The sequence below is a fragment of the Eupeodes corollae genome, chromosome 1 (assembly GCF_945859685.1).
Source record: "Eupeodes corollae chromosome 1, idEupCoro1.1, whole genome shotgun sequence".
Lineage (NCBI taxonomy): Eukaryota > Metazoa > Arthropoda > Insecta > Diptera > Syrphidae > Eupeodes > Eupeodes corollae.
Window position 1 is genome coordinate 2512952 of NC_079147.1, and position 12306 is coordinate 2525257.

General features: G+C 33.6%; 1 protein-coding gene across 2 annotated transcripts; it reads right to left on the bottom strand.

Annotated features, from left to right (window-relative positions):
- Window positions 1-420: 420 nt before the first annotated feature.
- Window positions 421-2981, bottom strand: LOC129939420 (uncharacterized). 2 transcript variants are annotated; one of them, XM_056047424.1, is made up of 3 exons: window positions 2768-2981; window positions 2276-2622; window positions 421-2216 (listed from the first exon to the last, which is right to left on the bottom strand). In XM_056047424.1, exons 2-3 carry the CDS (start codon window positions 2337-2339, stop codon window positions 1075-1077), a joined length of 1206 nt encoding a protein of 401 aa, XP_055903399.1. In that variant the 5' UTR covers window positions 2340-2622; window positions 2768-2981; the 3' UTR covers window positions 421-1074. The 2 variants fall into 2 exon arrangements, with proteins under 2 accessions (XP_055903399.1, XP_055903397.1); XM_056047422.1 differs by having other exon boundaries at window positions 2276-2981.
- Between the last annotated feature and the right edge of the window lie 9325 nt (window positions 2982-12306).

A 12306-nucleotide genomic window follows, 5' to 3' on the forward strand; every position in this document is an offset into this window, starting at 1 on the left:
TTACGCTTTAAATTAGTAAAAGTTATGAAGCAAGGAATTAACTGAAATTATTTTAAAATAATTTCGACACTTTTTATTGTATATCTTAAATCGAAGCTTAAGCCTTGGTTACTGATTTTTTTATTCCCATTAAACAACCTATACATTATAAGAGTAAACATATTTTTTAAATCAATAACAATGCAGATTGTATTAAAATTGCTTGAAATTCTAAACTTTAAGTAAAGATTTTCATAAATATTAAATGTATGTAGGTTTACCCAAAGAGAGTATCTATCTTTTAAAAGTTTTCAGCAAGATAAAATAACTATTTTCATACTAAAAAGTTTCAAACCTATGGACAACATACAAGTTACATATAAATGGGTCACTAACTATAGCTACATAGTCACTCAATCTTATTTAAAATTAAATCCACCGTTAAACATAACTAAGGACTTCTTTTTATTGCAACAAAAGCCAATTAAAGCTACTATTGCCAATACATTTAAATAAAAATTTTGCATCTTTCATCAATTCCAAAAAAATCATCCATCCACGAATATTTTTACATATTTAAACTCTCTTTTACATAAAGGATTTAAAAACTTATATGTAAGTACAGAATAAAATCAAAAAGCAATGGCGAATATTCATATCAAAAATCAAGTATCAAGTATTGGTGGGTGGTAACGTTCCTGCGCACATTGCCACCAATAAATCTTTGTAGAACTCCGCCCATAGAAATCTTAATAAAGGACATTGGTTAAGCGTTATGAACGGAATCTTATCAGAGCATCCCTCAGGATTTGATACATCAGTTTATTTCGTGCGCTCGTGAACAGAAGTTCAAATATAAATTCGCGGGTGAATTCACTAATTTGAAAAACCTTTGATTCATCTTTAAACAAATTCCCAACAGAAAATGGACAATTTAAAGGATTATCACAATCATCATCACAATCTTACAATAGATACATCAAAAATTGTAAGAAACACATTTTTTAAGTCGTTTAAGTTACATACAGTTTAATAAAATCACAATAATCAAAAATGAGTTAAACAAGCAAAACAAATAATTTTTGGGGCATTGGATTAACCATAGCTTAGCGTGTATCCCATGTTTTCCATTAGGGTCTCCTTGATTGCCGGCTGCAGAGCTCTTTGCATGTATTTAGTTAGCAAGCCTTTGACTCCCATCGAGAAGAGTTGTTCAAGTTCCTTGGTGAGGGCATTGTTAATACTGTCATCAGTGTTTGTGTTGGTGGTGCTCCCAAAATCTGCAACGTTCAGCCACTTTGACGGGCTACTTCTTTCCATGTTAAGATTTTCGGTGAAAATGTCCGCGAAGGCTCTGGCGTCAGGTTGAAGTGCGTTCAAGTCGTCATTAAAGTGGAATACATCATCTTCAAACTGCACTAAATCCTCGAAATGACCTTCGGATGATGCTTGCCGAGTATAACGTCGTCTATAGAGTGGCTGTTCGTCACGGGGATCATAAGGCGGTCTATATGTACTGTAGAACTTTCCCCAACGCCGTTGAGTATTTGAATCGGGATATGAATCAGATGCAGGACCATCATTGTCTCCGAAGCCAAATCGCCTCTTTGAGTTCTGCCGCAGTTTTATTCCCGTTGGACCCTGGCAGCCGTGTGCAAATACTGAGATAAATCCTGGTTCCGCAAAGTGCGAGTCTGTTCGAACTGAAGCTACTGGTCTACTGTTGCGTGACTCATCCAAACCGGCCATAGGGACAGTCCGAAATTCTATGCCAGCGTGTCTCAATCTGAGAATCATGTTGCACCTCCCGCCAGTTGGATATAAAACAACTTTTCCGCTAATAGTCAAGTCGGGGAAAATAAGCCTCGTGTCCAGAGTTCTGTTGGCGGTACTAAATCTACACTTATCCACCTCCACCCATCTGGCGGCTTTCTGTGGCAAACGAACTTTCAAATCCTCAACATCAACTTTCGAAACCGGTATACTGTGTGGCTGCCGATTTGTTTTGGCGTCAAACTCAGCATCAAGAAAGTGCTTCCTCGATCTATCGAATAGTTTACTTCTAGAAGCACCTTCGTCATCATATTCGAAATCTTCTTTGTTATTTCCGTAAATGGATTGATACACTGAATAAGGTGTTTCGTCGAAGGACCTTGCTTTTGGTTGGCTGCTTCGACGTCGCATTTGTTCGAGTGCGTTTTCAAGGCGTCCCGAGCACTGCTGGGCTTCAGAAAAAACTAACATAGAAAATCCGTTTTAATTACATTTTATCAAAATACACTTCGTCTTAACTCACCAATAACAGTGAATGGCAAAATAAATATGAATATCTTGGTCCTTGTTCGCATCTGAAGTTTCATCTTTTCAATATAGACGGGATGGTGTTTTTTTTAAATTTAATTTTCAACTAACACTGAAAGTATTTAAACTCCAAAGATAGACAATGATGTGCTCTGGTTAAGGTCACAAAATGAAATGATCAAAGAAGAAGTGGATTTGTGGAGAAAGTGTTTTTTAATGCAACTCCCATAACTGCTATGGGAACACCGAACCGAACACATCAACCAAACCCAGGCTAAACCAAGCCAGACCAACCAACCGAAATCATAAACGCAGAGACTTCGAGACGCGAAGAGTCGAGCCCTATAATACAAGACATCAATTACGAAATGCTTGGCTGAGTGAGAAAATGTAGGTAGCTTTAAGATGTGAAAAGAAGAAAACACTAAGGAAAACGCTAAGCTCGATTAAAATTTGTTTTCTGTTATTGATCAAAAAGTACACGTACGCGCGTTGAACAGGTGTAGTAGGTACCTAACTTTTCTTTTGAATTAAAAATTTGCAAATTTTATTAAAATGCTTATGTGGCTGTGGAATGAAACTTATGTGAAGATATAATTTTTTAATCAGCCGATTTCGAGCAATCTGAAGATTCACGGCGAATTCAATTTGCACGCAATTGAAAATTTGTCAACGACACAATTTTATGGTCTAGTAAATTGTATAACGCCATACATATATGTCAGCAAATAACGATGCAATAAATTTCACTATGTACCTGAGTAAAATGGAAACTTAAATGTCAACATTTTATCGTGATTAGCAAAAGTGTATTTCATAGCGGAATATTTATATACTTGAGTAACGAAAAGCCTGCGAAATGTCACGCTTTACTTCACTCTGAGAGCTTTAAGGTTTACTCGTTAGCTATCAAATCATATGTAAATAATATTGTGTTCGCTTCTTGAATTGTTTACTCAAGGTCATCAAACTCTGCTAGATTTGCTAAATTGTTATGAGCAAAACTTACTCTTATGGGAGGGCATAAATATCTTGAATACATTATAGGGCAAAGTAGATTTCGGGGTTCTTAACCTTAGGTTCTGATGAAAGTGAAATAAGACGAAAGTGTAAGCGTATCTTAACATTAAAGTTTTGGGTTTTATAATTTTTGCAAGGACCGATGATTGCCATAAATATTCATAACGTCGTATGCGATGGCCTATTAAATAACGACGACCCACGCTAACAGTGACCAACACCCACGGAAAAGCAGCTAAAAAGAGCAGTTTTGCTTCTTTTTTCATTTTTGTTAACAGAAGCTATAGATTTCTGCGAAATAGGAATCACTCTTATCTTAGAGTTTCTTATACATACATAGATAGAAAAGGTATTCAAAACAGAAACCAAAATTTAGGCTTTAAAAGTCAACCAAATAAATAAAGCAGTGATAAATTTGGCCAAGTTGATATAAGCGTTTCTCTAATGTTTAATAGTCAAATGTAATTATCTCCATCTCCGTGAGTTGATTTTTATTCAACTCAATTGAGCGTTCAACGTTTTCTATTAAAATTTTCAAACTGTACCGAATTGGATGACCTTTTCGAAATGAAGTTTTTTTTTTAAAGGACAAAACTTAAAGCACCCACGCTGATAACTTCACATTTGTGCCTGTCTGTGGATATTTCTAAAATTGTAACAAGGTATTAATAACAATATTTTGACTTTGATAAACAAAGTCTGAAGTCAATATCTTTATTTGTTCTCATAATACTTGAGTCGAAAACAATTTCTTATAAGTTTTCAATTGTTTTTGTATGTTTTCGTGTTTTATAAAAGAAGTTGTAAAATGCAATTTCCTTTAAAATTATCTTAAAGTAAACAAAAACCTTTTTTATTTTCGAGATGTTCGAGTCGAAAATATTTTTTACCAATTTTGTGTAGTATTTTTTTTTTTGTAGTTATTTATTTTTGTATTATTGAAAACTGACATTTTAATTTTTTTAAAAATTCAACTAATTGTCAAAAGTAATATTTTGTAAAAGGTAAAATTAGTTGGAAGTAAATGTATTTTACCAGATGTCAAAAAAGTTATTCATTTGTTGTTCGCAAAATATTCGAGGTGACAAATATTTTGTTAAATTTTTTTTCAAATCTTTACCAATTTAGTATCACGGTCTCAATGTATAATATGACATTTGATTGAAGTCAATAGCGTTTTTGGCTCCAGAGATATTTGGAGTAAAGCTAATTTTTCACTATTTTTTAAAACTGCTATAAATAAAATAAAACACCCACTCAATTTTTATAAATCCCTTACTTCCGATAATACTATCTGTAAAGAAAAATCAAAATCATATCTCTGACGGTTCTTGAGATATCGCCGACGAAGAAGGATATCCCGAACCTACGTACACATTTACAAGCAGTTATCTTTCTAAAACCCTTTTAATAAGATTCTAGGGACCTTACAACAGCCAGAAATGTTAAAAATTGTTTTTTTTTTAACAAAACTGACTGATTATACAATACCCGTGTTTTGTTGGAAAATCTATCAATAGTAGAGTAGGATTTTACCCGAATAACAAAAACAATATCCGCAGAATGAATGCTACCGATAAAAATTAATGTAGAATCGTACTACGCATGGGTTTTTGACCTCTCGAATGGATCTTTTGTGATTTCGTTCTCAAATACTGGTACGATTGATATTGCATTTGTATCTCGTTGAGTAGTTTTGCATTTGGAATCAAGTGTTTTTCATTAGGAAACAAATCAATCTGTAAGTGTTGATATTATTTAGTTTTGTTAATGAAAAAATTGCAATTTTTTTTATTATTGATTAAAACAAAACTATATTTTTTGTACACAAACATGCAAATAAACGGACCATAATGCACAGGACTACGATCAATTTAAGTTATATAAAGAATTGAGACGAGCTTCGAGCTCGCTTCGATACCACATGTTAATGTAGTAGTCTACGAACAAACCCCCTTCTTGAAGTTTTTATTTTATGTCAAAGCTGCAATTGTTTAATGAACTGTTTTTTTAGAATCTCAACTTCCAGATGTTTTCTTATCATTTCTTTTTGAAAATTGTCTATTTTATTAGTTTTAGTTAGTTTTTTTTTGCTGAAATTAATTTTAACTTTTGATTTTCACTAAACTTTCTTCTATTTGTGTGTGTGTGTGTTTTTTTTTTGACAGATCTTCTTTCAGTTGTTCTAATATTTTAATAAAAAATCCGCCTCTTGTCGATGCGTTTTCTTAGGAATTTTCTACTATACTATTTATAGAATACCAAAAAAACACGGGTAATAAATTCTAATAACAGCAAATTTTTGAGTTTTTTTGCAAGCCTCTTGTAATCTTTTCATATTGCCTAATAATCTTCTTATTCGTTCGAACATTCTTATAACAGGTTTTGTAGACTATTAAATTAGTTATTTTTTACAGTGATTTTTGGAAAATTACTTTAGCTTAGCCGGTTTCGTCCAAGTTCTGTGCTTATAATACAAATATTATCTGAATACATTCACTGGCGTTTTCTGGAATAACTTCTAAAATCAGTTCAAACATTTATAAAATTTATTTTATATCTGAGTTTTGCAAAACTTAGAACTCGAGATTTTTTTACATTTCCAAACCTCAATGTTAACTTATTTTACATGTCTTTATTGCATTAGAAATTTTGAATTGAACGAAGTTCATTTAAAATGTTGGACGTAAGCTCTTGACATTCGAATTAGAACTATGAGGTGAAAACTTTTTACAACACGTTGGAAGTTATTGTAGTCAGATAACTCAAATTGAAAATGTTAACATTTGTCAATGCTGCAAGGCTCCTAAATCGATAGTGGTTTTCTATATAAAAGCTTAACATAGTTAATTTGTTAAATCTTTTGGATATCTAACAAACCAATGCAATAGAATTCAATCATGTTATATTTTCTTGAGAAGAATTTGTTACCACTATTATATGTACATGGTTAAATCTCAAAATCTATTTTTTCCAATTTTTCTTTAAAAAAATATCTACAACCAAACATTATTTAACGTTAATTCTCAATTCAAATATCTTGAGAACAAATACAGATATTGACTTTAAAATTATTTAATCTCATACAAAATATTGTTATCATCATTTAATAAAATTCCTTAAAAAATATTAGAGTTCGTATGCATTAGTCATAGCAAAAATACTACTAGATTGATTTGACGTCTCGAAATTCTCCTTACAAAAGAGCACTTCAATTTGAAGTTCCTTAAATAGCAATTTTGCTTCTAAAATATACTGTAGGAAGAAATCCATGTACAACTTAATCATTTTGTGTTACTCTATTATTTGACAGACCACCATAATTGTATCTTTTTTTCCCACCTTAGTTGATAAAATTATAAAATGAGTCTCCTCAAAAGATTTTACATGATACAGTAATATATTTACAATAAATTAACATTTCAAATCTATCAGATTCCAACGAACGGATTGTATTTTTATAAGTTTTCTTTAGACGTGTTGTTTGCAAAGCATATATGTACATAACTTAACGTTATGACCAGGAATTTAGCTTTATTATAAATATGTACAAGGGATTGATTTCGGGCGGTCAGGATGGCTCGAATTAATTGCAGCCGAGATGCCCAGCTTCAATCACTGCTTATTCCGGTCTTCAGTGCATACTTTGTGGCTACTCTGAGGAATAGCATTAAAATAAAAGTAGTGCGATACCGATTCGTGGTTGCTCGAATTGCCTACTCTGGTTAAGTGATATTTCGACCGAATATTGAAAGCGGTGCGTGAACAATTGTTCATTTTTTTTTCAAAAGCGAGAAACAGATTTAAGCGTCTACAGCACCCTCAACAGATAACATCGTGTTGGTTGAACTGATAATACCGCCATTTTATCGTAAGCCCTAACATAAATTTTATCGTAAACGACAAATCAAAAGCTTACTGGTGGTCCTTGAAAAAACTTGTAACTATAGTCAGTATGAAAATTATTAATAAAACCTTCAAGGCTCTATGTGTTACTAGCAGATTTTAATAATTAAGTTGTCTTTTTTATTAAAAATGTCGTTGACGATAAAACGCTGTAAGGTCGATATTTTTCAAACATATTGAAAACAGCACCGTCAACTTATAATCTACAGTGTATAGTGTGGTGCCCTGCATAGTGTTGTGTAATGAAAAATCTGTCAGAAATGCAATATTAATAGAAAATTTAGGACTTAAGTCTAACTGCCAACTTTATTTCTAAAACATTTACCGCCGCTGTTGTTGATGCAGTTTTAATTTATTTCTTGCTTAAATCAAGTGACGGTTGTCAAAAAGACCAGATTGAAAACAACACGTCTAAAAAACATTTTGCCTACCACTTCGTATTTTTGCTGATTATCAAAATGAGGGATATTGTGCCACTCTTTTCCTGTAAGCGTCATAAGCTCACACGGGAAGGCTTAAATGGAATCCCATCATTATATGTACATATACATATGTAGTTAGTTTCAGAATGTAAAGAAAGTTCTCACTGGTAAATGGTGCGAAAGTTATCACATGACACACTACCTCTATTGATCATAACGAAATCAGTTTTCTTAAATGGATATTTTAAAATTCCTTGCGGTGGCAATAATTTTAAAGATTTTAACGTTAATTTTAGAGTAAGAGATTGGTTCCCAAAAATTTATTGAAAAAGAATTAATTCATCAATATTTTATAATTGATGATTTTATGTATTCAATTTTTGAAATATGATACACAGACCTAAGAGTTCTCAAATGTGGTTAGTAAGTTTATTGTAAGTTATTGATAAAAAGTTTTGTTTTATATATTTCTACGTAAGTTTAAAACGTTTGTACATGGCACTGTCTGTTTGAAACAAGTTCTAAGTTTTCCAAAGTCTTCTATGCAAAAAGTATCTTAGAATTCAAGTAAAATAAATAAATAAGGTGGTGCAACAGTCCGTAGAAAACCAGGGCCTAGTGATTTTCAACTTTCAACCATTCCTGTGTGCGAGTAATTGCAGGGATGGAGCAGACCTGCAGTTTATGTGCCGAATCCGAACGGCTAATTTGAGAAAGCACTTTTTCATGACAAGAATTACTTTTGGAGAATTTTTCAATTCATCGCAAGAGGCAGTACCCGTAAATAAAACTTTAGATGGCACAGGAAGGAATCGAACCCAAGACCTCCTGCATGGTACTACATCATAGAATTCGCCGTTTTAATATAGGTCAACTATGCCGATACCACCACGAAACGGACACATGACTGGCGACTTTTCTATACTTATTTATTCACAGCCCATTATTTAATTTCACCAAGGAAATAAAAGTAAATAATTCTAGAAACAAATCTTAACAACAACATCTTTAAAACTGATTTTATTTTAAAATTTTTTACAAAACTCAAGAAAATAATTGGCTAAATACATTCCATTAAATAATAATTCTCCAGAAAATTACTGTGATCATTTTCATTAAATTCATCATAAAAGTGACCCATAATGACGAACGTAGAGTTTTTATTTATTGTTCTTCTCCCACAGCTACCAAGTTTGTTCTATTGTTTTGAAAGTGATATGTCCACAACAAAAGCACACTTTTACGCACTTCAATTGTCCACACCAGGCACTGACCTGAGCACCAACCGAACGGACAAGACCACCACGAGGTATCAAGACTTTCTTTTGTCGACGGAAACTAAAACACCATCACCATCAGTCTGTGTGATGTTTAATATAACCTTTTGTACTTTTGATCTAATTGCACTTCAAACACATAAGTACACACAATTAGACAATTGTAGCAGGTAACTTCATCACCTATTTGATGTTCGTGCATCAGGGAGTGGATAGATTTCCTCATTAGGTAATTGGTTCTACACGTACTTACTATCTATCGCTATAGCCTGCATTTGAGTTATGTGAAACATACACAAGAAAGACCACTCATTAATAAAGATTTGGTTTATATCTTCAATTTAATAAGGGTACGTTTCAAGACATCAAAAATAATCAAAACTATGTGGTTGCCATAGTCATAGATATTAAGTCAATTTATAGTTTTATTTATGAAAGATTTAGAATTGCAGATATCTTGTTGTTTTAAAGACAGTTAGTGTCTCATTTAAAGCTCTTCCCAATGTCCCTGTTTGTCAAAATAAAAATAAAAAATTCTCCCCACAGAATACCACAAATCTCATTTCGTTTAAATTATATTGGGGTTAATATTTTTGGTTTACCTGCCAATTTCAAATGTTTATTTCCTCATCATCGTCATCATTGCAAATAAATTTAACAGCCATTTCCTGCTCAGGATTGTTTCATATCCGATGAAGAATCCTTGGAAAATTGTTTCGCGAAACTTATTTAGCACGTCGCAATTTTTTTGTAATGCAATCTATTTGCTTTTAGGATGTCTTGTGTCTGGTTATTTGACTTTCAGTTTCTTAAAGAATTAAAGTAACTTCTTTTATTATACATATACATATTTACGTATAAATGTACACCACTATTTTGATTGACTTTGATATTTCTTTCTTTTTGTTTTGCTCTACAAAACAGCAGGGATACACAACCAGCAGTAACAGTAATATTCATCAGGTTACGATTCCCAGCTCCAACCACCTGCTGACAAGTGAAGAATCCTTACATCCCTCACCCACAGTGACAATTACAAGTTCTCTGAGTAAAAAGGAAAATGGTCTAGTGAGTCCAGCCGAGGCACTTACCCCCGCTCAATTACTACAAACAACCCCGAAAGTGTCATGTTGTAGCTTAGTAGCGACGACCTCGACGACATCGTCTTCGTCATGTTCTGGTACGTATGAATTATCCTTATTTTTATATACATTTATTTAGTGCCAATTAATTTTCTTCCATCGATTAATAGTAAGAAAAATGAAAAACTGATTTTGAAATATTTTGTTAATTTTGAAAATTTGGTTTGTTTCTATATAGTAGATCTCCCTCTTTTTGATTAAGCTTGAGAACTTTAAATAATACAAGGCAAAAATATTGTTCGAATAAATTTGTATTCTTTTGTTATTATTTCTTACATTATTTCATGACATTTGTTTTTGTCAATTCTGTAACAGTTGTTGGTTTTACCCAAAAAAAACCAATGACTTAACATTAACCAAAAAAAGTTATCAAACGAACGAGGGAGCCATTTAACAGGACCAAATTTATGGTTAACCGCTGCATTGCATGGAAAGTTGAGTCTTCTTATTGGAACTAAATATCTTCGCTGTTAAGCCGATTCATTTTTGAAAAAAAAATCTGTCCGCTTTTCCTTCATTTTAAGAGACACACGGACCAATGATTGTACCTGCGTGTAAACCGCATCAAACTATTTTAAGGATGTAATTGTGATTTGTTCATGGCTTTTGGATTTCCTTCGCTCCATATTCAGTAATTTTGATTATTAACCAAGGTATATAACAAAAAATGAGCTTAATCACTTAATGATTACTTCGGATGAAGTCCAATATGAACTTTGCGAACTGTACAAAGTTTGAAGTAATTTTTTACAATATACTGAAGTGTTTTTTGTCATCAATTATGAATTGCCTAGCCTTTATATATTAAAAAATAAATTAGGTGGCGCAACAGACCGTTGAGAACTAGGGCTTAGTGACTTACAACTTTCAACCATTCCTGTGTTGCGAGTACTGTTGTCAGGGATGGAGGGAACCTACAGTTTTAAGCCGAATCCGAACGGTTAATTTGAGAAAGCACTTTTCATGTAAAGAATTACTCTTGAAGAATTTGTCAATTCCTAGTAAGAGGCAGTATCCGTGAAAAAAACCTAAGATGGCCCAGGCAGGAATTTAACCCAAGACCTCTGGCATGACAGTCCAACGCTCTTTTTTCTTTTTTGAATTCATTTTTATTCATTATTTATTAAAACTATCTTAAAGCTAGACAAAAATTCATAAAACAAGTCTAATTAACCATAACTTACAACTAACTTACTGGTCCCATACGTACACTCTAAGTTAAACAATAATACTTAATGCTAATGCCTTTCGGCCCTAAGATCTAAACTAGAACAACCACTTTATTTCTTTATTTCATTTTAAATTTTTTGTATTTTTATTTTGTTTTGTGCCACCATGCCTATTCCACTTAAAACTTAACCCTAAAACTATTAAACAAATATGTAAGGAGACCAAGCCAACAAAACTAATTCTCCTGCTTCGCCCTATTAGTTTGGTCCCGTTCGGACACAGCCCTAATGAACCGATGGAGCTCTGCTCCGCCTTGTGCTATGACGCCCGATTGTACAGCAGTCGCCTATCCACGGTTCGTCGCCTGACGTGGAACATTAGCGGAACTGCCAATCTATTCTGTATCAGACCGCCTTAATCTAAGAAGAGGAATGCCTCTGGTGGAGTGAAGCCGCTCAAGCGTGCACTTTCTAAATACTCGTTGTTCGGATAGAACGCCCCGAAAATTAAATTGTTGGTCGAAGACATATCTGTTGCAATGTGACCTCGAACGAGTTTTATCACGAAATTGTCAATTCTTGTAATTCGAGCCTCGTTGTATAGGACCTCTTTGAAATAGTATTGCACGTAAGAAGATTCGGCTGTTCGATATAAGCCGGTACAGCGTCGTAAACACTGGCGCTCGAAACTTCTCCATCTGGGAAGGGGCCACGCTGAACCACACAGGACAACCATAAATGATCATCGGCCGAATGAGGGTCATGTAGAAATTATCTTCACTCTGGGGTCAAGCCGACTGCTAAAAAACAGCCGTTTCGTCAGAGTGAAGGCTCCTCTGGCCCTGGTCAGAGCAGCATTTATATGTCTGTGGAAATATAAATATTAATCTAACCAGATACCGAGGTACTTCACTACACTTTTGCTCGCTAATGGCTGCCCGTGAAGATCAACGATGACCATTTTGCGCCAATTTCGGCACGTATCCCTCGTAGCCCTAGCCAACGGAGTCCGGAACAGAATTGACTACGACTTCTGGACATTTATTTTCAGTTTCCAGTTGTCGCAATATCGCTTAATCTTGTCGAAATC